At 44.5% G+C, this 27,695-nt stretch overlaps 1 protein-coding gene across 4 annotated transcripts in view; it reads left to right on the top strand.

The window, feature by feature from the left end:
- MPPE1 (metallophosphoesterase 1) overlaps nt 1-27,695 on the top strand; it is a 442,317-nt gene that overhangs the window by 157,103 nt on the left and 257,519 nt on the right. For all 4 annotated transcript variants that reach the window (XM_069219749.1, XM_069219751.1, XM_069219750.1 and 1 more), the window contains one exon: nt 17,777-17,857. In XM_069219749.1, the coding sequence (XP_069075850.1) occupies nt 17,777-17,857 (81 nt within the window). The remainder of the gene's footprint in view (nt 1-17,776; nt 17,858-27,695) is intronic.

Below are 27,695 nucleotides of genomic sequence, written 5' to 3'. Positions count from 1 at the left end.
CATCACCTTGCAAATCAAGGAGATTCATCTGCCTCTGTCTTGTAGTCCCACAATGGTATATTCTGTGTGTAAGTCTTAAGGTCGCATCAGGAAGCCCTTCCAACCTCTGCGCATCGCTGCGGTCAATTTAGCATAGGCCAGAAATTGACCCAGACCGACCGCAAATGTATTCCTGGTCTCTTCAAATGTAGTAAATACCTCCCTAATGCAGATCCCCTAGTTCCTGACTACTCCTGGCCCCTTGATCCATCTTGCTCTCTGCGCAACTTTTTCAGATTTCGGAAACTTGGGTGAGTTCCCCACGGCAGACTCAAAAGGGATAGTTACAGAAACCTTCTGGACCCGATACATCAGCATTACCAAGGTGGGCATTGTCTGGGACTTGTGTCTTAGAGTCAGGTGCGCCACACCCAACTCCACTGAGGAGTAACAGATCACCAGAAGCATCCTCTCCCTTTTGGATGTTTCCACTAGCCACCACAGGAGATGCTATGGCTGGGAGGCCCTATAACAAAATTCTAAATCTGCAAGTGACAATCTGCCTTCCTTGTCATGGAGCTTAATTTAATTGAACATGATCAATTTAACCCGGGTGCACACACCATCCATAAATGATCTGTTGAAACACGCAGGCAGGAGGCACATCATGCCCTGGATTGTGTATAGATATCTAGGGAGCACAATCATTTTAATGATAGCTGTTCTGCCCACAAGAAACAGTAGCACTTTCTGCCTGAAAGGGACCTATCATTCCAGTCCCGAGAGGATGCCTTCAGTGTTCAAGCTAATGTCTGCTGTCAGTGTGAGGTAGGTGTATACCTACTGTTCGATGGCACCCATGGAGAACAGTCTGGACTTAGATTTTGGGACTGGCCACCAATTGGACTATTTCAAATCCTCAACTAAGTTTAACAAGCGGGGATCCAAGACATTCAGAACTTTCAAATAGACAAGGGTGTCATCTGGATACATTGAAATATGTGTTGGGAGTCCAATCTGAAACCCCCTATTGGCCAACTCCCTGCACACGTGTTTGCCAGCAGTTCAGTGGCCAGGGCAAACAGGGGTGATAGTGGGACCCGTGCCATGTACCTCTATCCCGCACCCGCTTGGCCGACACCAGCTTACCCATCTTGACTTTGGCTTTGGGGCAGGTGTATAGTGATGTTATCCACCGGAGCACACTTGGCCCAAAATTAATCTCCCTCAGGGCACCAAACATATAGTACCATCCAAACATTTCGAAGGCATTTTTGAGACAGAGTGAGACCAGTTGTTGTTTATTATTTTCACTTTCTTTTGGACCTGTCACCTAAAAGGGCAATTAGCCCCCCCCTTTTTTTTGTTGAAGTCTAATCCTGGTTGGGAGCTATCTAGAGCTTAACACCTCAGTGCCAGTGCCATGGAGGGAAGCAAAGGCTCTCGGCTTATTATTAATTCAGAAGTGGTTAAGAGAAACTGATTTGGAGGCAGATTTTTTAACTTTGTTCAACCCCTCTATGTAAGAGTTATGCATGCAGTATACGAGTGCCATCTGAATTAGTGTTATAAGTACTTACACTAATAACAACTTTAGTGACATTTGCTAATATATTTAATTTATTTTATAGCGCTGCTCCTTCCAGTGTATGTTGTCAGAACGCCTTATCACACATGTATTATATAAAGTCATACCGGAGGTGTTGGAGACAAATATCCATACTGTGAGGCTTTATATCTTACAATTACTTGGTCTGTAGAAACAGAAATTCAGGCATTAAAACATAATGCAGTGGATTGGGGTTGGCTGTACTAATAAGAGGTTATTACTGTCCACCGGAACACTTTTTAGCAACCCTAGAATAATGAAAGATTGAGAAAAAATAACAAGGCTCTAAACATATACCTTACAGTTTGCCTGCAGCTCCTTGATGCTGGTTTGTAGCTCTCTGTGCTACAGTATAAGGATTGTAACTTATGAATTGCTAGTAACAAAAGGATCTCTGTGATAAAAGTAGTAGCACATTGAGTTATCTACATAAAATACTAATTTGTGTTCCGCATGTTACATGATGTGGTATGCAGTAGGTACATTAACTCTCTGTGCTACTTTAGGTTGAATTAAAGCGGTGAATTGACAGAATACAGCTCTCTCTGGCAAGTGCATCAGCCAATAGAATAACCTTTCTGTTATTATTGCTATCCCCTGAATATTGTTGGTGGTACCAAGATCTCTGCAGAACGTGCCCTGATCCCATACAGTACTTTAAAATGCAGCCTGTTTGTGAGTAAGCCAGAACACATTAACTGTCACACTTGTTCTTTTTGTCAAATGCATTGCAGCAGAGTTTTAAAAAACTAAAGGTATATGTTGCTTTTCATGCCCCTTGTTAGGCCACCATCCTTGGGTGCCAACCTCCACCCCCAGATTGCCATATCCACCACTAGTGCCCAGTGTCCATGCTGTTTGTACCTTCTTGGAGCCTTAATCAGTAACAGTGGGCTGCATATTACCTGAATTGTCTGTAGCATGCATAGAATGTGGTTGCTCGCCTTTTTATCTGAACTGACATCCACATCATTGCAACCTCTGGACTAGCTTCCAGTTCACGAACAACACTCATCTATTATCGTAAAGAGGTTATATAGCCTCTGAGCAGGGACTTGAGAAAACATATCTTCAAATAAGCCCTGTGCCGCAGCTGTTATAACTGATCTAAATGAAATCAGCGTTTACAGCATAAGTGGTAGTTTACTGACAGCAGAAGTGCTTATTTGGAGGGGGCAGAAACAACTCTTTGATTGCCTGGTGCATGGGAACTGGAGGGTGATAGTTCAGTCAGTCTGAAATCTGTTTGCGAGTGGTTCGTCCCGCATCACTTGCGGTGCGATATTAGCTGTTCTCAGTAGCAAGATTTTAATATGGAGTGGTGAGGCATTCATTGTGAATAAGCGAGAGAGAAAGATGAAGACAGAAATGTGTACCCGTGTTCTTTAATAATCTGATTGAGTTGACTTTTTTTTAATCCTTTTCTCTGTCAGATTATTGAATTGAAAAATAGACAAGTCTAATGTTTGTTATGCTACCCAGTTAGACTAGTTGAGATTTTTTTTTTTTATTCCAAACAGTAAATGTTGAGGTCACTTTAGTTTATTCATAATTCGTAAGAGTTTACAGTGTGTATCAGTAGCGTCCATGACTTCTTTATCATTGACATGCTCTCTATATTTTCTAGAGACCGAGGGATGGGTTTTCTAGACTCCTTGGCACTAAGGGCTCAGTGTGCCAGATCGAATAAAAAAACTAGTTGTACTGCAGCCAATCCACAACCCACTGAGTCCTATTTGAGCAGGATGTGTTTCAGATAATGATCCCATGAGCCTTTACAGGGACAATTAGTGGAACCCCAAAGCTTATTTCATTAAGGAATAACACACTCAAGCATAATACAGTAGAAAGATTATGGGGGTCATTACGAGGCTGGCAGTGTTCCGCCAGCTATTATGACCGTGGCGGAAAAGCCACGGCCATACCACCGGCCCCTCCACTTTACCGCCAGGATTCCGCCTGGCGGTCATAATCCCCAGGGCAGCGGTGCAAGCACCGCTGCCCTGGGGATTATGAGTCCCCAAACGCCGGCCTGTCCATGGGAGTACACACCGCCATGGAAAGGCCGGCGGTAAGGGGACTTGGGGTGCCCCTGGGGGCCCCTGCACTGCCCATGCACTTGGCATGGGCAGTGCAGGGGCCACCAGGCATAGCCCCGTCGCGCATTTCACTGCCCGAATTTCGGGCAGTGAAATGCGCGACGGGTGCTACTGCACCCGCTGCACATCAGCATTGCCGCCGGCTCTATTACGAGCCGGCTGCGATGTTGATGTGACATTTCCGCTGGGCCAGCGGATGGTAACACTGTTACCGTCCGCTGGCCCAGCGGAAATGTCATAATCGGGAGACAGAAATACCGCCGGCAATGGCGGTATTCTGTCTCCCGCGGCCTCGGCTGTCTTTTCAAAAGACCGCCGAGGTCGTAATGACCCCCTATGTCTTAAATGTTTATTTTAATTTAAAATCCTAGTCTGGGGCACGCAGTATGAATTGTAACTACAATGAAGTTAATAAAATCTCCGCAGCAACGTTCCTCAAAGGTGTAAGTGAAACCACTCTAACATGATTGCTGTTATAAAGTTATAGCAACCCTACCCTCAGTCTACTACTTCTACGTGCTAATGTAATTCAAGTACACTGTGATGCTGTGATGCAGGAGGTTGGGAAACTCAGTGTGTGGAGGGGAGACAGTGGGGGCGAGGCAAGTAAGGGATGGGATTCCACAACCCATAACCTGAGACCAATGGCCTGAGACCTGAGCACCGTGAGCATGGGTCAGAGGCAGTGTCTGAGCGGGTTTAGGAGAGTTTTAGCAGAGATCAGTGGTGCTGCAGAAGCATAACAAGATTGGATGCGATAAGCGGTCGGTACCTTTCTGACACCTTGGGGCACCCTGTGAACGTTTTGTAACCCACAGTTAAGTCTCCCCTGCCTAGCCTGACCAGCCCAGAGCCTAGAACCTAGACTCTAGAATAGATTATTAACTCTTGGCACTCAGCATTTAGTAACAATTAGAGGTGATAGTCCTCCTGCACTATCCCGTGCGCATGTACACCCTACAGGCAAACGCCACTGATCAGCCACAGACAGATTCACAGTCAAGCTGCAGACAGCAATGCAGATCGAGAACCTAGAGAGACTCATATTTATCCTCATTATTATTTGAGAGGAGGTGCAGGCAGACGGGGTCAGGCAGCCTGAAAGTGACTGCATGAAGTGAAATACCCTTACCAGAAGGATGGAATAGTGGATGGAGTTTACTATATGAAAGGAAAGATCCAGAGTTGTAGGGATAAGAGCAAGCGGGCAATATGTGGATAGTCACTGGCCCAGACCCTCTGCAAGCAGAGGCGGCCAGCATTAGGTGGGTGCAGCTTGTTTGCCAAGTAGTATCTTGCCTGTACTGTGGAAGGCTACACCCCATGTTGTGTGCTGCTTCCCTAGTGAGTCTATTGAACACAGGATGTAGTGTCTGCGAAATCAAGCGGCACAAGAGTTACCGACTCACCCCCCATCATCCTATAATTAACACCAGCGATTAAATGGGTTAGATTTACACAGGGGGACATCTAATATGCACCTCTAAAATATTCGGTAATACCTAGAAATCTCTTGAAGTAGCACCATGGCGTTAACGAGTAGGCGCACTAGCCGGAAGCAGGTGGTGTGGAGACTCTCATTAAGGGTGTACAATAAACTACTCATAACTCATCCAAAGGGAAAATGGATCCTACAGAAAGAGCTAATTGCCCCATTGAGTACTCTAGAACAACTAGCTGCATCTGCAGAACCCCCTCTGTTTCTAATCTGCTATCAACAATGCCATCAAAATTAATAACAAGTTTCTTCCAGAAGACTGAGAAGGAGCGAGCAACCACCCCAACTACCAATGCCGTCTTGTGCACTGCGGTTCTCAATGATAGCCACTCTGGAAGTCTGTTTGGGTGCTACCCAAGAATGGCACCATGCATACAAATGTAGATATGTTGGGGTTGAGGTTCTAAATGGAGATGCCTGCAAGTCTGTGGCTGTTTCAGTTGACCAAAAAGCCCAGGCACGAGCTCAAGCAGGAAATCATGACAAAATGATTAATAATCAAAGAGTATCAGAAAGGTAATAGCTTGAGCGAGAGGCATGAGTAGAGTTAGCTAAACATGGCACATTCACCCCAAAGAAGTCCACAGAGGCCAGTGACTCTTCTAACTTTCATTCGACTAAGCACCTCATTTTAGACTGTGAGAGCCAAGAGCCTGCAGTGATGTGGGATCAACCCGGAACCCCATGCCCAGGAATGATTGCTTGAGCACTAGTTCCCTAATGTTTCTCAATTATACCCTTCCTGATATACCAGCAAATGTTATAACCCCTAGGACTGCGCTTAAAGACAGTGCTGGACAACTAGACGGCCCAATTACATTCAATGACTTGTGGAAGGGTCTAGGGGAGCCTGATAAAAGGCCCGTGGAAAGTAGGAGTACTTCCATAGGGGGCTCCCATTTAGACAATTCAAACTTTTTTGTGCATCCCACTAATAACTTTGCTGAGAGTACTTCTTCTTAACCAGAGGCTTTAAGGATTTATAATCTCAGAAGCTATGAACGCCTTAAATAGACTCCTGTTTTCGATTCTCTCACTACTTGAAAAGTCAATAGGCGGGACTGAACATATAGAATCATTATTGATTGTGATACTTCGTGCCTTGGTGCCAATCGGACGAAGCTTGGATGCAGCCTCTCAGAAGACCACTTGAAATGAGTTAGAAGATCCGGCGGCTAAAAATGCAATATTTACCATGCTACCCTATTAAACACCTAGTATATGCCCAGCCCAGGGTCACATATGTCTACTACTATCCAACAGATGGAAAAATCAACTTATGAGGTTAGTACAGCTGATGGAGCCAATAACCTCCTTAATACTGATTTCAAGTGTTGGGGGCTACATCTACCAGTAGTGAGAGCAAGAGCATGATTATGCCTCAGGCAGCTGCAACATGGCTAATTGATGACCCAGACTGCAGCATGGAAAGTTCTGCACCACCAGCAACCACTGGAAAAGATGTAGTCATTATAGAAAGAATGACAAATAAAGGGAAGAAGGGCAAACCAAGGGGGAAACAAGAAGGACCCATTATACTCAATAAAGTGCCTTTAATTTAAAGGGGCTTACGAACAGTGCGTGCTGATCCCAGCAGCAGTTTGGCAAGTTATGATATGATGAAGAATATAGTTGGGCATGATCCAACCTCTAACTATCCCATTGGATGCAAAGATGATATAAACGGTGCAAATGACCGGAACGGCACTAAGAACAACAGAACTATGCAGTGCGATGGTGGTCAAGGCACAGTTGATTCCAAAGGAACAATAAAGCATCAAGTGGAGTCAAAAAAGGTTACACAAAAAGAAATGTTGACCCATGAGAAGAGCTACCGACGGAATCAAGTTGTGAACTGCACCTGAGTCACAAAGTCTGATGGCTTCTTCAAACGTCACCACACTGCCCAGACAGGAAGCCTGAGTATCAGTCCCAAAGAGGAGTCAGAGGACCCAGGAGAAGCTTCCAGTCTCAACCCTCTTACCCCAGTATTTGTAAGAGCAAGACGGGAAGGTAAACCTGTGATTAATAGTAAATGCCCAGACTCTACTACTAGAACTAATCAAAAACGAGTCAATTGTCTAGAATATATTGATCTCTTCCTAGACGTATGCTCTAAGAATGCAATGAACAGATCAAGGCTGCTAGCTCCTTATTATGTGATCCCAGAGTTAAGGGTTGCCTTATCAGGAGATCTAAAGATAGTAAAGTTGATTAGTGAAGTTCCAGGATTGGGCAGGAGCAGTCCCATTCATCTAATGCTGAGTTTACAGTGCCAGGCATTTCTAGACTGGTACTCACTCATGCTGATGACCTCAGTCTTATGGGTGTCGATGTCCTGCCATGTTCTGGAATTGGCCAAGGAGAAGAGGCTTTCTTAGGGCAATGTTGGGCACACAGAGCCCTTTTAATCCTCGCATACATTGCCCACCCAGAGGGGCAGGAAAAAGGGATCATCAGGTGGTCAATGGGGTACTCCACGAGAACCTGTGTATCACCGCAAGTAACAGTACTAGGGTAATCAAGCTCCCAAACTCCAGACTGACGGTGGATAAAACAGAATGCAAAGATTGGTCCTGGATAGCAGCGACACTGACTACCAACAGTAGAATTACCTCCGGAGGGGAGTCTGACTGATGACTGGGAAGCCTAACCCCACCACCTGTTGCTATGAATTTGTATGGAACACCCAAGGCAAAGAAACGGGTAGCGTCAGCAAAAAGTGTTTTTATATTTCATCCTAGAACACTGCAGACTTGGAAGAAGAGGCCTGGTTAACGTTCATTGACTAGCATTCCATATGCTGCTTCCAGGAAATGTGGGCCCTTGGCAACATTAGCATGAATGGCTTCTTAAACATAAGTATACTGGCCAAGCGCTCCAGAAACGGCTGGCCGTCAAGAGAGCGGGGGCAGGGACTTGTAGTGTGGGTGTCATGTAAATTGCAATGTAAACTCGAGCTTTTAGGGGCAGCTTATTTGCCCCCCAGCCTCCCAGTGTACTGCATTTGAGGGTCTGGTTCACTGGCCCTGAAGGTGATGTGATTGATATTTTGGATGTTTATATTTCACCTGGCTGGTCCCCTGAGGTCTAGTCGAGTTGGGGGCATTTTGTTTCCTACTTCAAACCCATCAGGGAGGATATTGCTGCCCATAAGAGGAAGCAGATGTTATTTAATTGTTGGTGATTTTAATACCATTAAATGCCATTGTCAATAGCGAGTTTTTAAAGGAAGATCACTCCCTAAGTATTCCTGAGACAGCTATGAGTTATTTTAAATCAACAAAGAAGGGTGACACATTCTCTGATTTTTTTTTTTTTGGGGGGAGGAGGGGGTATAAATTATCAGTTGCATTGTATCAATTGTCATACTGTTTCAGACAGTATTGCCAAAGTGATGTACGATAATAGGAGAAGATTGTCACTAATCAATTACACTATAGTTAACATTGAGGGTTGGGAATTTGTGTGCAATCTTACGGTTATCAGAAGAGTGGAGAGTGATCATGATCCTTTGGTTCTCCTCTCAAGGTTCAAGGGTGTGGAATTTAACAAAAAATCTCCTTGTTCATGGGACAGGCTGCGTCCTAAATCTACTTGTCCTGTAAAAAATCTACTTGTCCCTTTGGTGCCAATTAGTGCAACAACAAATTATGGCAGCAATTTTATTATACAATAGCTCTGATAATAGCCTCTAAGATTATGCCAGGGCTCATACAATAGTACAGTTTGAATACTTTCAACTTCCTTTTGCCACCTTTCCACAGATCACATACTGGGGCCGGAAGAAGCAGTAAGCAATAGTTCTAGGGATCGAATGCCCTTATGAATCGGTTCAAACCTACTAACTTACTAACTTGCATGTTTTAGGGATTTTCTCCAGCTCTCCTTTGGTCTTTTACCATAGTGAGAAAGGTTGGAAATTTAACCCTGACAGGGGCAGAAGTAAAACTTCTTACAGGGTTTGGAACAATATTGCTAAAATGTAGTTCACAAATATTTTCCAGGAGTACGATTTCGTGGCCCACTGCTGTAAATTCTTGTGAATTCACAGGTCTTAATTCACCACTAATGCAAGGACATCTACCATGGTTCACTTTTGTGAATTTCTATAAAAATTGGGCCCCTAACGAGGTCTGACGATGACCAACACTTTTTGTTTTTCTTAAAATTCCAACTCTCTATCGCTGGCTTCACTGTGAGTGACAGATTATGCTCATTCACAAGGAGCATATCTGCACACAAAGTAGTTTTGATCAGTGCCCGGGATATGTGAGCAATGTGTGCTTTTTGAGACCAAAAAATATGTTTTCTTTTTGCCAATATTTATTATAAATGTGCAGGCCCAGCAGCTCCCACAACAATAAAGTTTTACAAAAACTATGTCAAAATAAGTTGCGCAGTGGCAAAACCAAGAGGCATGACTACCAATGTCTGACCTATTGGCTTTGCCAATGCTTTCTTATTTTCAAGTTTCCCATAATGTTGTTAAATATGACTACACTGATTTTCCATTATGCTTTTAAGAAATGGTACCTAAAATTTCAAATTAGATTAGCAAAACCTTCTTATCCTAGTAGTATTTTTGTGAATATTTTATATTTGAAGCTAAGAATCAGATTTGCTTTCAATCTTCTTCAAATATTTGCTTCTGATCAGAGAGCATTCTGGGAGCATTATACGTAGTTTCATATTGTGAAAATTTGCAAATGTCTGTACACATTTTTTATAGTGGAACCAATCTCATTAGTGAAGTCCGAACCGACAACATTTCCTTAAAGCACTCACCCTAATAATAAAGGGTTTGCATAAATGAACCATAAATACAACTTCGAACAGCATTAACATATGGACACCAATATTATTCTAACTGCAGACAATGCCCTTCCCTGATCCGTTATGTGGTACTGTGACCTGCCAGCCAAACGGTTTGTGCTGCAGGGGGTTGGGCCTACTTGTCCTAAGAAAAAAATAAACATGAAAACTTGTAGTTCTTGACTCCAAACAATATGTCCTGGGTGTCAAGACTATAGGAATTCCACATCCCTAGGGTTGAGCCCTGAGTGGAGTACTAGCACCAGCAGTGCGAGCATGGTGAATTATGGCCACAAGATCGCTCCAACTAACAGCAGGAGGGGGAATAGTATGGAGTAATGAGAAATACCTCTGTGAATTCTCAGTGCTTGAATGTATAGTGGCAAAGTTTTGTTCTATAATTCTGAATACTCTGGCCAATTATTGCGGAAGTAACTTAGCGGCTTACAGTAACATGGTAGAAGAGCAAAACTCTTGTGGTCCACGTTAGTTAGGACCATAACTTATGGTCATACTGCTGGGAGGCAAAACAGATGGTATAGTTGGTACGATGATGAATGCCTCTGCATGAAGAGAGCTGTTTCACAAGCTTTGATAGGGTGTCACTGTAACCCCAGAGCAAAGCGTTATTTTGAAGATGCGGGCAAAAGAATAAGAATCTCCTAAATGTTAAGAAGTCACAGCTACAAAACTAAATGGGAGGAGCTAAGGGAGACCTCTCTGGAAAAAAAACACCCATAAGTTCTGGGAACTTGTCCAGCGGGTGGAGAAAGGGGACGTTAGTGCTCTAGAAAGACAACAGTGTGGGCTCAAAAATTTAGTGCTCTATACAGTTCTGAGCCCAAAGGACAGTAAGGCCACTTACCAGTTTTTATGTATCCCTTTGGGGCCACTGTGCAATTAGTAGAGAGAGCAATCAGTGCTATGAAGAAACATAAGCAAAAAGAATAGATGATGGACGGAGTGCTGAACAATGCAAACATTCACCCCCTGTCACAAGGATCTGGGTTTAAACCATTGTTTTGTTTTGCCCACCACACCACCCCAGTTTAGACCCAGCCATATGCAAATCAGTCTTGCCTCTGCTCCCCATGGGAACAGTCCAGCCTGAACGGCCGGGCCAGGTCCTCTCTAGACCGAAAACAAGCATCATGGGACTGGTTTCGGAGTACCACCCCAGACTAGCTCAAATCCAGTGGTGCAGTGAGCATGGGACCCACATCTGGGCATACCCTTCCCACTTTGTGACTTTTTTCTACTTTTGTCGTCCTAAGATCTGGGCTTAATCCATCCAAAACGATGGATTGAAGCCAGATCTTTCTGACTTTACCACTGCTAACCAGTGCATGTTCTTTTCCCCTAAACATGGTAACATTGGTGTATCCAAACTTGGTACATTTAATTTATATGTAATTACATTGTAAAGTGGTATGCCGTATACCCAGGACCTGTAAATTACATGCTATTAGTGGGCCTGCAACACTGATTGTGCCACCCACTTAAATAGCCCTGTAAACATGTCTCAGGCCTGCCACTGCAGAGCCTATGTGCGTATTCTCTCTGCCACACCGACTTGGCATTTAAAACCCCTTACCAAGCCTTAGACATCCCTTTTCTTACATATAATGCACCCCTAAAGTAGGTCCTAGGTAGCTCCTAGGGCAGGGTGCCATGTAAGCAAAAGAGAGGACGTACTTATAAGTTTTTCATATCCTGGTAATGAAAAACTCCCAAAGGTGTTTTTCATTACTGTGATGCCTGCATCCGTCATAGGCCAGCATTGGAAATTCCTTAAAGTACTTTTACACTGTAATTTCTGATCTGAGAGGAGTAGCTGCTTCATGCTTAGTACAATTGGAATGGTCATGATAAATCCTCTTTACTGATATAGTCGGATTTATTTGTACTATTTTAAAAGTGCCACTTTTAGAAAATGGCATGTCTCTAGCCTTACTGCCCTGTGTGTCTAGAGCCTATCTCCAATACACGCCTGAACTGGATTAGGTGACAGCTACACTTGTGTGTTCCCTCTAGGCACACACAACAGTGGGTACTCAACTGCATCTGCATTCATCTGCATACTTAGGGGTCATCCATGGTCAGAGGTTGGGGAGGGCTTACACTTAAACTTACAGTTACACTTAAACTTCTAAGGGTAATGACCAGAGTCCACACCAAGGGGCTGATTACCCCCCACTGACGGTCAGGAGCTGGGGCTGAGCTGAAAGGGGCACCTGTGCACTTCACAGAAATCTTTTGATGTCATCCGTCAACAAAGGCACTTCCTTTACGTTTCTGGAATCGGATACGGTTCCGAGGATTAACTCATGGCTGAAAGATATGTTTGATGTAGCACATTTAAAAAAAAACGGTTTATAAATTGAATGATAATTAACATTATTTTTATTATATACGGGGCCCTTTTTTAGATTTGTAAGTCATATATATGTTTTTTAAAGTGTTATCATGTCAATATTTTTCTTCTTGAAGATATTGGTTTGAATTATCATTGAAAATTATTGTAATATGTTATTATGTCCTTGATTTAGTTTATTACTATACGTATGTACAATCGACCTCTTAGTTAACTGTTATTTCCTCTCTCTTTATATCCTTTATGATTATTACTTTATCCTTTTGCAGACTTACAGATTTGTATTGCATATATATTGTTTTATTAATTATTGTTATATTTTTTATACTTGACAAATAATAAAGAATTGGCATAAAATAGGCACTTCCTCTGCTGGAGTGAAGACTGCTGTGTGCCAGGATCCCACTCTGCCAGACTTGTCTGTTCCCAGGAACTGCTACTCTTCCCTGTTGTGCTGCCCTGCTGCCTCTTGATCTCTGCCCTGCATGCCAAGGACTACAAACCACCTCCACAGTGTCACCATGAGCTTGCTGTATTGCCCCCTGTTCTTCCCTGAGGTCTGAGAGACATCAAAGCCCTCATCACCCTGTGAGATCACTACCGGGATCTCACACCGCTGAAATACTGGGTGGTGCGCTTACATTGTGATTCCTGCTACCGTGAGCCTGTCTTGGGATCAAGCATGCTACGCTGACACTGTGAGGCACTTCTTGGGTTCTGGGGTGCTATGAGAGTTGCAAATCCTTGCCTTGATATTGGCAACGGGCTAAGCGTTCACTTGTTGAGTCTGTTCCCAAGAACTGACGGACTGCTCGACTGATCCGACATCGCTGTGCCTTCTGCACGCCTCCCTCAGAAGGAACCGTGCACCAACGTGATACAGCCCAGAGGTGCGCGGCTCTGTGTGTGAAGCAGCTGTCATCCGGGAATGGAGTCATCAGCTCTGTCTGCAGCTCAGGGAGTGTCGCAGCAGCACAACTCAGCCCTAGCTTGCGAGGTCACCACCGTATAACTTTATATAGTCGCTTCCGACGTTACAGTGAATCCCCAAAACTGAACTCGGCCTGCATTCTTGTTTTCTCAGGCACTGATATCGTATGAGCATACCACTTTATCTTTGAATGCTGTGGTACCTAGCAAAGATGCTTTTCCACTTGCTAGCACTGCTAGCTTGACTCTCACAGGATTAATTACTCCTCTGTTATCTGTAAGACTCCCTCAATATTAACTCAGAAGTATTGTTTGAGTTCTTGACGTTTTAGTCTACTGCTGCTTTTCTGATCTAAATTCTTCCCAGTTGCACAATTCTTGACTTATTAATTGGACTTTTGTCGTTTTGGTCTTCATTACCTAAATAAATAATCTCTATTTTTTATACTAAGCCTGCCAACTCTGCACCAAACTACCAGAGAGTAAGCTCAGGTTAATTTAGATCGTGTAATTGACTTACCCCGGCTAGGATTGTGGTCCCTACTTGGACAGGGTGCATGTCTGCCAACTAAAGACCCGATTTCTAACAATTGTACTGTATATGTTTTAAGTAAGTAGCCAATAGTTTTTTTATTCATTGTAAGGCTGATAGCTGAAACGATAAAAGATAAATTGAAACAATTGAATTTTAGAGATGGTACAACACTTATACCTGTTTTAGCGATAGATCACTATGTTCAATGAAATAGCAAGGTCTGGGATTCTCGTCTCACAATGCCAGCTGCACTGATAAGTCAGAGAGTGAAAGCTAAGGGCGTTCCCTGTTGCCTTCAACTGAAGCATAAGATTTGATCCTGTCAGACTGTCTCACAGTGTTGCTTGGCATGAAGATTGCTTTCTACCCTTCACCCTCTATGCTCTGCTTTTATAACAAAATCTTGTTGTTGGAACCTCTTAGCAAAAACAACTAACAGAAAGTGGCCTGATTACCTTAGCATTATTTTCTTTTTGCAAAGATTGTATCCTTTTGAATAACAACAGTAAATGAGCCACATGGTTGTCAACCTTATAGAAGCTCTCAGAAATCAATAACAAGATAATGTCAAACAAAGCAGCGTTTAAATTAAATACTGCCATATAGAAACGTAAACTTGATTATCATGTTGCAAAACTCAAAAATATAAACTAATTGTGTGTCATATTAATCACACATATTCAGCATCTTGATTGATTTGCTGGCACATATACCTCAAGCATGGAAATACCCAGAATAGAAAAAACTCAGATAGATCTATGATAAATAGTACATTACACCTTCCATGCTTCTGTTACAAAAAAGTTAGACTTCATCTCCACGCTATTGGTTGTGCTTCCCATTTCTGATTTCACATCTACCATTCCTGGCCTGAAGCGAAGGAGGGGATAATGCTTTCTTTTATCCCTTTTAAGCATGTCATTGGCGGCTGGAAGAGAGTTGAACTTTTCCCTATGTTAAGTAAAAACTCCTTATGACCAGAAGATACACAAAGCAGAAATTTTGCAACCTTTCTTACCGATCATATCCAATATGTGATTTCATGAATGCGTAGGAAAACGATTTAGAAAAATATATTTCTTGAGTATAGTTTTGTGTCCAAGTGATCACAAGGAGGTGCTAACCAGTTTATCTGGAGGTATAGCTATCCTATACATTATTGCCTTCTACATTTTTACAGTGATCTGTACCAGTGGTTAGATGGGAAGTGGACTGTTCTATAAGCTTAAAGTGTTTTTTTGTTGCCCAGACTTATGAATGTCCCCAGTGCTGTGCAATTCTGTCCACTGTTTGTTGCAAGTGGTGATGCCCAGGTACTTGCCTCTCAGTGAAAATGGAAACATTTTCATTGCTATATCATAAACCTCTGCTGACAGCCAGTGGAAAGAAGGCAGGTCATAGAACATAATTAAAGCAGCTCTTTATAGATCAAAAAACAAAAACAGAGAACTTGTGTGTCACAGCGTCAGAGAGACATTAGTGCTGGGTGGCTCACGGTACACGGAACAAGGAGTGAGGCAGAGAAGCAGCGGCCCCAGGCGGGTGGTCGCAGGTAGCAGTTTCCAGGACGTTGGTGGGTCACGTAACCAGGCGAGGCGCGGGCTGCTTGGCTGCTTGGCTGCTTGGCTGCTTGGCTGCGCTGACCCCAGCACTTAAGTATTTGCCTTGCCCATCCCGGTACTAAGCTCAGGCTCCGGACTCGAGTGGCTCCCAGTGGCTGCTGTGTTCCCCCCCCCCCCCCCCTTGGAGAGCCCCCCCCCCATGAGACCGAAAGTGATGGGGGTTAATGCCTGTGGTGCTCAGGCCCCTTCTGCCGCTCATCCATTGGCAGTTGTTGCTGCCATAGTCATAGCCACAGTCTCAGCCACAGCCCTTTCTCATTCCGCGACTCGGGCCATCCGGGCCCGAATCAAAGACCCAGGAATAATAATTGAGTGCCGTGCATTAAGTCCAGCAGCGTGAGTGCAGCAAGAGTTCAACTTAAGGGCTTTAGGCCGCAGCCACCTTCTGCACGGAAGCATCAGCGTTAGGCCAAGGAGCCACATTTCACAATTGGGGATGGGCAACCTTCATGTTTGACCGGACATACAGTTGGCTTAAATGTAAGTGACTGTACCTGAGTGTACTAACTAGGTTGACGTATTACTATCTACACTATTGATTATAGGAGAAGTTGTATTTTGGTCCTGATGAAGCATCAATGGATCCGGCTGGACCACTGGAAGGGAAACATGTTGACCATAGATTAGAGGTTCTATGATTTTTTAGAACCTCCTATTTATTGTTCCTGGAAGTGACTGAGCATGACCACTCATACTTCACTTTCCAATTTGTTTTTAACCTTGGCCTATACTCCGTACAAGCTGAATACATTGGTGGTGTGAGTCGGGGTTTAGAGCCAATTTTAATTTTTCCTCTCCTGCTTGCTTAGTGTCTGCAGATAGGCATTTTCCTCAAATTACGGCAGTCACTATAAAAGAACTCTGGCAAAGAGCCCCCTTTTGGAGAGCCCGTCAGACATTGCAGTGCCAGTCTGACGAGGAGCATTCACGATGATGAAGCATGACATCCATTGGTATGTGTGAGGGCCCTTGCTCCTAAGAGTTAGGTCTCCCTGCTTCTCTATTTTAGAACAGTGTACCCTAAGGTTTTTGTGACTATCTACATTGGGAAACTGTATACTGGACCACTAATCTCCCTGTCCCTTCCTCGTTGTTTAGCCTTGAAATCAAGGAACAACAGCGCCGCAATATCATCGACTCATGGGGAAACCATCAAATTGACTCAATAAAGGACCTGGGCCTGGACACTGTCTGGGGCTTGAGCAAAGGGGAGTTTTACCAGATGGACACCACTACAACCCAGTCACTGTTTCTCATAACTAATAAGAACACACTTGCTAAAATACGACATGCCTGGCTGGTACTACCTTTATACAAAATTCTCAGATCCCAAGAATATGTATCAGCTTTTTTTTAGGCAAACGTTGAAACAATTTATGCTTTTGCGCTTTGGGTCGATTGCCACCAAAGATATGGTTCCCTCCTGAAAACAGCAATTCAGGTCAGAAGCATGTCTTTGTGGGTACAAACAAGAGTCCCTTGTACATCTTTTCTGTGTATGTCCAGCACTGTTGGAGCAAAGGAAAATACTTTTGAAACACACCTTCACGGCCCTTGGCGCACGCCCCTGCAGACCAGCTGTTATCAGCTGGCTAAGCAGCGCTTCGATTCCTTTTGCCTGCCGGGGGACAAAGTTTATGGTGCAGGCGTGCAAATCTCTGTCAAACATGGCCTTACCGGTAGACAAAAGGTCTGCACACAGCCAGGAATAGATAGTCCTACAACCGGTATGAGGTGTAACCCAGCACCATCAGACTTCAGGATTGACAGTCAATGCTGTACTGACATTGCAAAATTAGGATCAGAATCGCGGATCCATCCTCAACTTTCGGTTTGTTTTAAAGTTTTAAGGAGGATCCGTCCTCAAGTTTCTGTTTGTTTTAAATTTTAAGAAAACCAGGTGGGGTAAACCCACGCAGCCAGCTTGTAATCGCCTGTTCTTATCGTATTAATGCATACATGTTTGAGTGTATTCATAGCTCACAAATGCCATGCGTTGAATTAGCGTTGGTTTTAATTAACTATACTAATAAAATCTACATACCTATAAACCTCTCCCGTGCAAAGGACATTCCAGCATACTCCGTGCCGACTGCATTTCCATCTATACCAGGTATTACCTTTAATGATCCATAAATGTAACAGTTTTGTAACTTCCTTCATTTCGAAACCTAACTACAAATGAAGAGGAAAGTATGTGACAAACGATATGTTATCAAATATGATAGTGTATCAAGACTGTCCGTCTACACGAGGGTCTTTTAACATACCACACAGACTAAAAGTATGTATATATTGTTTTTTGCCTTTAACAGTATGAATAAGTACAAGCTGAAACGATTTGAAAACGTTTTTAATTTCAAGTATGGAAAAATAATATCCCGGGAAGGAATAAAGTGAGTATTGCATTTTCCCTGAAATATTTGTTTTGGTTAAACTAAAATTGATGTTGACTAAATAAATATATTATTGTTTCAAAGAAATATTTTCTAAATCTAGAGAGAGAAATGTCTGGAGAAGTCAAAGTTTTCCTTTTTTGAAGCATTATAGAGCCCACAGCATGTTAAAATCACGGGGACATATTACCTGGCTTTTCAACAGAATTTCTTCCCACTTGGTGTGTCATGAAAACGAGCACTAGGAGATAACTTAAAAGCAAAGGCCAAGGTCTCAGTTGCATAGTTTTCTTACATAATATCAAATAGTAGGAGCAAACTACTTTGAATGTTTTCTTTGTATTTATTATTACACATATTAAAGAAGATCTGTTTGTTTTCAGGTTAATATCCTTTTAATGTTTGGGTATTTTTGTTATATGCCAACAGATAAAGAGTGCAGGAGAAAACTAAAGAGTTTGCAAGTTTAATTATAGTTAGTTCTTTGCCAGGTCAATAAATGTGTCTTGGCTGCAGGGAAGTGAAGGGTGGGAGAAAGAGACATATTGGAAAAAAAGGCAAATGGGGAATCAGAGAGGAAAAGTAACATTGTTTGCCCGACATACAGAAATAGGTAAATTTCCAGGTAAATAACAAGCATTTGCAATGCAATGGGTCTCGCATTTGCTCGAGTTAGAGCTATTAGCGTCGTGAATTCCTAACAGTACTTTTCTTGCCACATAAATTGAAATGAAAAGTAAAATAATTGACATAAGCGAACTGATTCAAAGCGCCATGAGCATAAGTGCAAAGGAGAGACAAAAAAGGAAAAAGAAGTCCGCTCACAGTCAAACATATCGGCAATCATGCAATTATCCAGGTAACAGGAGCAGTCTGCAAGGCGGTAACAAAACCACCCCAAATAAAGGCAAAGGTAAAGCATTTACCAGTGATAAGGATTTTTGAAAGGCAAGCCCACTAGCGACTGAAAGTGATGGGCGTGCAGTGGGCCTGGTTAAAAGCCCACAATACTTGCAACAGGTCAAAACGCTTGCGGCTCGAGCTAAAACGTAGGCCCTGCCTCCTCTATCTCATGAGGTACATTAGCATGAGAAGGTTCAGGCAGTAACTTACTAACAGGAAGAAACTGTCATCACTCTAAAAGTTGTCTGTCAGCCCTTGAGTGAACCTTCCCTTACATTCTCCAAAAACAAGTGCTGTCCCCACATTAGACCTGCTGCTCTGTAAAGAACCCTCAATTTTGCCAGATTCCGCTATGTTGTTTTGATGCACAGGTCCTCTAGCTCTTTATTCATCCCCAGCACTTGCCTTTCAACTGAATCGTTATACTGATTTGTGGGGAGTGCAGAATTTGCTTGTTTTAGGGCTTGCCCCATTCCGAGTACTGTAGTGTTATCTTCACTTTTCTATGTACTGTGTCAGCAAGTGAAGTGGATGCCTTTGGATGTAATCTGTAGCAATAAGGAAGGTCACTAATGGCTGTGAGGAAGGCTTGAATTGTTTCAACTAAATTACTATCAACAGCTAGGTTTGCGAACCACACCATATAAGTGTTAGGTGCCCTCTTTGCGTTCTCAAACGTCCAGCTTACACACTAACATGGTCATTGCAGAACGGGCTATTTATTGAAAATCCTGTGTTTGCAATTCTTGTTCCAGTGCTTCGATCTGACTTAGTTAACTTCACTCTTTCACCCAATGTGCTCCCTGCAGCATCTGCCATATTAATTTTGTGCTCTATTTTTTTGTTAAATCTTTTTATTGCATTTATAACATAAACAAAATGGATACTACTAAAATACTTATAAAAGATAAGAATAGAGTGGGAAAAAAGAAAAAGAGAGAAAAAAAATAGATAATAGAAAGGTATGAAGACTATACTCTGTTTGATAAGTGGTTGCGAGTCTGTTGTTTGGTGGTTTGATGTAGGGGGTAAGTCCGCCGTGGGGGGGGGGAGGTCTATGGGGCGATCGGGGCGTAGGGTAATGATTTCGAGCAGGATGCATTTGTCGTGGGTGGAGGGTACCTTTGTGGATATAGTTTTGCGGCTGTATATCTAGGGTGTGTGTTTATATTCTTATCATCTGTGTTCGAATGAGGTTTCAGGTCTAGGTAGTTGTGTATGGGAAATATGTTGGTTGTGATGTCTCGGATCAGTATTTTTCCAGAACACTAGGGAGGTTGTGTATCATCTTTTTCCTGTAGTTGATCCGCTATGGAGTCCCATATATCAGCATGCTTGACTACCACTCCACTATCACGTAATGTGTGCAACACCTGTATTTCTGCATTGACCCAACGCTGTACATCAGTTTTCCAGTGGCGGGAATCTGGGGCGCTAGGTGATTTCCACTGTGTGGCAATGAGTCGTTTGAGGATTACAAATGCTAGATCTGCGCATCTGTGTTTTTGTTTATCTTTGCTACGTTTGTGTCTGATACCCAATAGGTAGGACTCAGGGGTAAGTGCTAGGGAAATACCCAGCCATGTAGCAGTTTGTTGTGTGATGTCTTGCCATACTCGGAGTAGTGGTGGGCAGTTCCAGGTCATGTGCAAGAAATCAGCTTCCGTGTTGCCACACCTTGGACAATCAGAACTAGCTTGGGGGTACATGTGATGGATTCGGTGTGGAGTCAGGTCCGTCTGGTGCAGGTAGTTGAGCTGGGTGTATCTGAAACGTGCGTTGCGCGATACCTCACGTGTGGATGTGAGGGCCATGGACCATGTTGGAGCTGTGAATTGTGTATGAAGTGCTTTTTCCCATTTGTTCTTAGCTTGTGGTTGTGCTTCTTCTGGATTAGCTCGTAGCACGTTATGGATCCCTGAGATTCGTGTTGATGTACCGGTGTCTGATAGCAACTCATGCAGAATAGGTGATGGTAGTGGTTCCCTGCTACCGTGTCCCCATGCGTTGTGTATTAGAGATTGTAGTGCGCCGTACGTAATAAAACTGCCCTGTCCCAGAGTGTACGTCGACGTGAGTGCCTCGTAGGGGAGAAATTGTCCCTCTGCGAATAATTCTCCCATTAACCGGAGGCCTTTAGCGGCCCAATCAGAGAGACACAGACGGCCATGTAATCTATGTACCCCTGGGATGGCGAGTAGTGGGGTCTTAGGCGAGTATGGTGGTTTTCCGGGTCCCCTGTTCACATAGCGCCGCCACACCCTTTCGGCCACTTTTAACAGGATATTGTTGTGTCGCGATTGGGCTACACGTCCCACGAGCCATTCCAATATGTTTACACCACCCAGTTGTGTGCTCACAGTGTGGGTTTCCGAGTGAGTGGGGTCTTGTAGCCAAATTAGGATCCATTGCAGCTGAGCAATGCTGAGCTGAGGCGGGATGGGTGAGTACACCCATCCGGCCTCTGTCCAGTGGTAGGCAGATCTTAGCCAAAGCCACACGTTTACGTCCGGTGCTCCATATCAAGTCTATCAACAGCTTGTTCAGCTGTGCGAAAAAAGTGCTAGGAAGCCATAGTGGTAGGGCAGCGAAAAGATATAATAGTCGAGGGAGTATAATCATTTTGATTAATGCCACTCTACCCATAGGTGATAGTGGTAGTGCACACCAAAAGGGCAGCAGTCCTTTTATTGATCTAATCATCCGGTCTAAATTGCCCTCCTTAAGGTCAGATTCGTCATGATATATGTGCACTCCTAGATATTTGAAAGTGCTGTAAGTCCATTGTAAATTATGCTCAGTGAGAATGTGGGTCTGTGTGTCGGGTAGTCGGCGCATGGGGAATAGACATGATTTGGCCCAGTTAACGCGTAGGCCGGATATGTCTCCGAATGAGTTCAATAATTGTAGCAGGATTGGTAGGGATTCGTTATGGTTACGTAAGTATATTAGTGCATCGTCTGCGTATAGGGACACTATGCGGTGATCCACGCCGTCCGGTATGCCCCATCTTGTGGCTTCATTGCGCAATTTAGCCGCGAGGGGTTCTATGGCTAGTGCGAACAGAAGTGGTGACAGGGGGCATCCCGGTCGCGTGCCTCTACCGATCTTGAATTTTTCAGAAGTGATGGTGCCCGTTTTTACTCTAGCTATGGGGTCTGAATATAAGATAGATATCCAGCGTGTGAACACTTTACCAAATCCCAGTAACTGCAGGGTTGCCATCAGATATGGCCATCCCAGTGTGTCGAAAGCTTTTTCAACGTCTAGTGAAACCGCAACTCTGGAGTAGTCTGTCTCAGGAGTTTCAGCGATCAGGCGCAATAGGTTCCTGATGTTGATAGAGGTGTTGCGTCCTGGTATAAATCCTGATTGGTCTGGGTGTACCAGGGAAGAAATTATTGGGAGAAGTCGGTTGGATAGTACCTTGCCTAATATTTTACAGTCCGTGTTTAAAAGTGATAGGGGTCGGTAAGAGCGTACATCCAGTGGGTCGCGGCCCTTTTTATGGAGGACTACAATCGTAGCTTCGCGCTGTGAGTCTGGGAGACGACCTGTTTCGTATGCCTCCTGTAGCATGGTCAGATATGGAGTGAGCGTTTGTGATGAGAAAGTCTGATAGTACTCGATCGGTAATCCGTCTCACCCTGGTGCTTTATTGTGGGCTAGCTGTTGCAGTGCTTGTTTTATTTCGTCACTTTCAATGGGTTTGTCTAACTCTAGTGCTTGTGCAGCCATTAATTGATTTACGTGGGAGGTCCTGAACAAATCTTCTAGTTGTGGTGCGAGTGGGGGAGGTTCTGCCTGATATAACCTTGCATAATACTGCCTAAATGCGTCGTTTATTTCTGATTGTGTGTTCACTATCACACCAGTATCTAGGCGGATGGCGTTTATAGGAGTATGCTGCTGGGTCCCTTTCGCTAACCAGGCCAGCATACGACTTGATCTATCGCCCTCGACGTGTAATCGCGCCGTATGGTATCGATAGTCAAATTTTCGTAGGCGGGTTTCGGCATCGCCCCATTGTTTTTTTAGTGTGATCGTGTTATTCTTAGCAGTACTATTTAAGGCCGCCTCGCATTCTGCCTTCTGTAATTTCTCCTCGGTATCGTGTAGCTCAGAGAGCAGTGTGTGCCTGATACCTCCTGCAGCCCCGATGCACATGCCCCTGACTACCACCTTGTGTCCATCCCACTCGATTGCGCGTGTTGTGGCTGTTTGACTATTAATTGTGAAATATGACTTTATGGTGTCAGCTAGTTCTTCCCGGAATGGCGGGTCACGCAACAAGATGGGTTGTAAGCGCCAAGTGGGTATTCGTGATGGTTGAATACACCATCTCAGTGTGACGATTAGGGGGCAGTGGTCCGATAGGGTTTTGGCCGGATAGTTGGCGCTATGTATTAAGTGTGTTAATGTGGGCGAGCATAATAGTAAATCTATCCGTGTGTGGAGGTTGTGTACGGGTGAATAAAAGGAATATTCTCTATCAACGGGATGGAGACTTCTCCATACATCGTGTAGCCTCCGTTCTGTTATCCAGGACCTTAACATCTCAGATACCCGTCTTCTAGGGGCGCTTATTAATGGCGGGTGTGATCTGTCCGGTACACTGTTAAAATCTCCTCCCCAGATAATTGGTATGTACGGGTCCCGTGAGATCTGTGCGGATGTGGCCCTCAGGAATTCCCCTTGTCCCGAGTTTGGGGCATATATACCAGCTATGGCTAGCTGTCTACCATCCAACTCTCCAGTGAGGCAGACATATCTGCCATCTGTGTCTATATACGTGTCTTGGACCGTGTATGGGATCCCTGGTGCGATCCATATCAGTACTCCCTTTGCATATTTGGATATTTTAGTTCCATAAACAGTGCCCGACCAGGTCTTATTAATTTCCTTTAATTCTTGTGTGGTGGCATGGGTCTCCTGTAGTATAGCTATATGCACTTTGTGGCGTCTGAGATATGTATGTACTCTGCGTCTTTTAGTTGGGTTAGCCAGGCCTCTTATGTTCCAGGTTACAATGTTGTATGTCATTGAAACGTTTTGTGTACGAATCACTAGCGGTGCATGTTTTTAAGTAGGATTTGCTGCGTCCCCTCGCCCATCGCCCCCCGACCTCCCCAAATCCAATCAACCCTCGAGTGTGGTGTGGTTAATACATACCTTAAGGAGTTAAGAGTAAGAGGAATATAGAAGAAAGGGGAAAAGGGGAACAAGTGTGAATAACCAGGCACAACAGGTGCAAGAGTGGCTTCGAGCCGATTTGTGTCCATACGGGAACCCATCTGGGTTAGGGGGCTGCTGTGGTATGTGGTCCAAGGTGGCAGCAGGGTCCGGCCCATTCGGGTGTCGTCTTCTCCCATTTAGGCGCGTTCAGGCCAGAAGGCACGCCGGCTTCAGGCGCATAGTGTTTATGGCTTTCGGAGTAGGTTAATCGCTGCATCTGTGTGTTACCTTTTCAGAGGTCGTCTGCGATGCGTGGTGTGACCACCGGTCCCGAGATTAGTGTGGATGTGGGCAGGCTTTGCGGGGACCCCACCGAGTCAGAGTCCGTGTTACCATATTCGCGGTTGTGCTGTGTTTGAATACTCGAGAACCTATTAACGTCCTTTAATGCTTGAGCTTGCCAGTCCGATGCTTGCTTTTCAGTAGGGCGTGATCCGGTTCTGGGTTTCAATTTCCTTTTCTTACGCTTTTTTTGTGTTAGCCATTCCTTTTGCTCTGGGTGTTCATCTGTGGGGTCTATCAAGCCCTTGGCGTGGATCCAAGTCCATACATCCTCTGGGGACGGGAAGACGTGAGTTTTATCGCCATCCACTACTCGTAGTCTGGCAGGATACATGAGGGAGTATGGAAAGTTCTTATCGTGTAGTACCTGTTTTGCCTTAGTAAAGGTGGCACGTCTGCCCTGGACCTCTGCTGTATAGTCCGGATAGGCTGTGACTTTTACGTTTTCAATTTCGATGGGTCCCAGCGCACGGAAGCTCTTTAGGGTTAGATCTCTATCACGGTAATTCAACAGCCTGGCTATTAATGGGCGAGGAGGGGCTCCCGGGCGTGCGGGACCGCCCGGGATCCGGTGTGCCCGCTCCACTGTCAGAAAAGGGGAGGCCTCCTGCTGTAATATGTGATCTTTTAGCCAGCTTTCTAGAAATAACTCTGCGTTAGGGAGCTCGATTCGCTCCGGGAATCCCATAAATCTAATGTTATTACGGCGTGAATGGCCTTCCGCCTCCTCCGCGCATCTTTGGAGTTGTATTATCTCAGATTCCTGCTGTTGTATTCGGTTTTTCATGTCCTCAATATTTGGTTGAGATGTTTCTAGGGTAGATTCGACGGTGGTTACTCTATCCGCTAGCTTCCGGTGTTCAGTGCTTAGGATAGTGACTTCCACTGCCATTGCATCTATCTTTCCTTCCAGGGATGTTTTAGTTTCTAATATTGCCTGCAGTACCTTGTCAATTTGTAACGAGTGAGCAGCTAGCGTTTCAGTCACTTTATGCAGTGGATCTGGGCTCTCCGTCGTTGGCGGGTCTCCAAGTCTGGTCTCTGATTGGCCCCTCGGTGGCTTTGGTTTCACCATGGTTTCGCCTGTTCTAAGCTCTCTTCGTATTGCGTTGTGATTGAGGTGGTTAGTTTATACGGTTCTTGTATCTGATTAGGCGGAATTGGTTGTGTGCCCATCAGTGGGAGCTTGGTGCGTTCCGCAAGAGGTATGCACCGGATGTGTGCAATTGACGATTGCGTGTTGCAGCGCACGTGTCCGTGCGTTTTATGTTGGGGGAGAATCAGCTTTGCTCCTTACAAGAGAGGTGTGCCTGGTACTTGCAGTTGGCGATTGCGCGCTGTGATTCCCGTATCTGTGCGTCTTATGTTAGAAAAAGAGAAAAGGAAGAAACGGCATTGCTCCCTGGCTGTATGCAAGACTAGGAAATGTCACTGATTCCAATTTTCGTTGGTGGGTATGGTAGATGCCTTTACCTAGTACTTGATTTCCGAGCACACTCAAGACACTCCTTTAATAGGGCACAGCGTAGTTTTATTACCCCGTTGAATTCCGATGTGCGTTACGTGTTGGGGATGGCTAGCGCTCCACAGTTATTGCTGGGCTCCGTACTTCTCCATCGACCTGACCTCTTTTTATCACGCAATCATTCGGTGTAATTAAACAGCAGTTCCAAGAGCTTCGGTCTGCGGCCTTTTCCTCGTCTGCAGTTGGATCTCAATTGGGCCACGTCATCATGCTCATGTTCCGCGATTGGGCCCTAATGTTCGTCCGGAGTCTTAAGCTGCCCGTTAGATTGGGCGCCTATGGCATGCGAGGGTGTATCCGTGGTTGCGTGCTGCGGTGCCTGTATCTGCGCGTTTTATGTTAGGAAAAAAAGAGAGGGGGAAACGGCTTTGCTCCCAGGCTGTGTGCTAGGCTAGGGAATGTCACTGAGTCCAGTTTTCGTTGGTGGGTGTGGTGGATGCTTTTACATAGTACTTGACTTCTGGGCCCACCCAAAACACTCCTTCAATATAGCACAGCGTAGTTTGATTTCACCTTTGAGCTCCGTTGTACGTTTCGTGTTAGGAATGGCTAGTGCACCGCGTTTGTTTCTAAGCTCCGTACCTCCCCGTCGACCTGGCCTCTCCTTAGCACGCAATCGTTCGGTGTGATTAAACAGCAGTTTCCAGAAACTTCGGTCTGTGGCCTTTTTTGTCATCCGCAGTTAGGTCTCCATCGGGCCGCGTCGCTATGCGTGTGCTTCGCGACTAGGCCCTAATGTTCGTCCGGAGTCTTAAGCAGCCTGTTAGATCGAGCGTCTATGGCATGCGAGGGTGCGTCCGTGGCTCCTCGCCGTCCCCACCCGCAGCGCTAGGATCGCTCCGTACCTGCACGCAGGGTGCAGCCGCCGCTATCATCGAGCCGCTCGGCTCCTCGCTGGCGCGCGTCCGGATCTCTTTACCATCGGGGCCCAGGGCGAACCGCTGCGTCGGTTTGTTCAGGTCTTCAGGGTCTCAGGATGTTACTTAGCATGAAGCATGTGGGTTCGGAGGTTTTCAACGCCTGGAGACAGGAGGATTACAGGATAATTGTGGACCGGGCACGGAGCTCTGATTCAAGCGACCGCACTCGCCGCCATCTTGGCCACGCACCCTAATTTTGTGCTCTATAATCCTTATTCTCTACTCCACTACAGACACTGACTTTTGAATTTAATTGTTTTTTCAATATAATTTACAGCAACTCCACCACCTCCCTTTGGCACCTGAGCAACTCACTGGTGGACGAGACATTCTTTGCTCTTCTTCAATTCCATTCTTGAAACTAATCAATGGCAAAGCTAACAGGTGCCTCCTTTGGGACCTATTGGCTTTGCATCCGAACCCTAACAAAATGTCTTGACATAGATGTGTTGGTAAAATGACTGAAAATAAATAAACCTGAAGTAAACTTATTACGTAGACTTAAAATACTGTACTTCCTATATAGTTATAGATAGGTATTGAGTAATATTTTTGGGGGACCACGCTGCAAAATGCATTTTAAAAATAAATTACAGGCCAATAACACAGATTGAAATTTGACTTAAAGAGGAATCGATAAGGCATGAAAGTTATTCTTAAGGAGGTATGTGAAAAACAATAGCAACTTGTATATTTGAAGGTACTTGTAGCCAGAAAGAAGTGAGTGAACATTGTTAGGCCTTGAAGATTTGGGATATTTCTCCAAAGGAATATTTGGAAAATGTAGTGCTGTAAGCTGCTTTTGAGGCACATTAGATCAGTTCTTTGGTACAAATTAAAAGGATTTAAAGCCCGTCTAATAAAGGGAGGCGCTGGCCTCCCCAATGCTTTGTTGAGGATATTATACAACAAATTATGCTTTATAAATTAAATTTCGTCATTATCATTGCCAATGTACTACAACCCTCAAGAA

Source organism: Pleurodeles waltl, chromosome 2_2 (assembly GCF_031143425.1).
Source record: "Pleurodeles waltl isolate 20211129_DDA chromosome 2_2, aPleWal1.hap1.20221129, whole genome shotgun sequence".
Classification (NCBI taxonomy): Eukaryota; Metazoa; Chordata; class Amphibia; order Caudata; family Salamandridae; genus Pleurodeles; species Pleurodeles waltl.
This window is presented reverse-complemented; position numbering and strand designations above follow the sequence as displayed.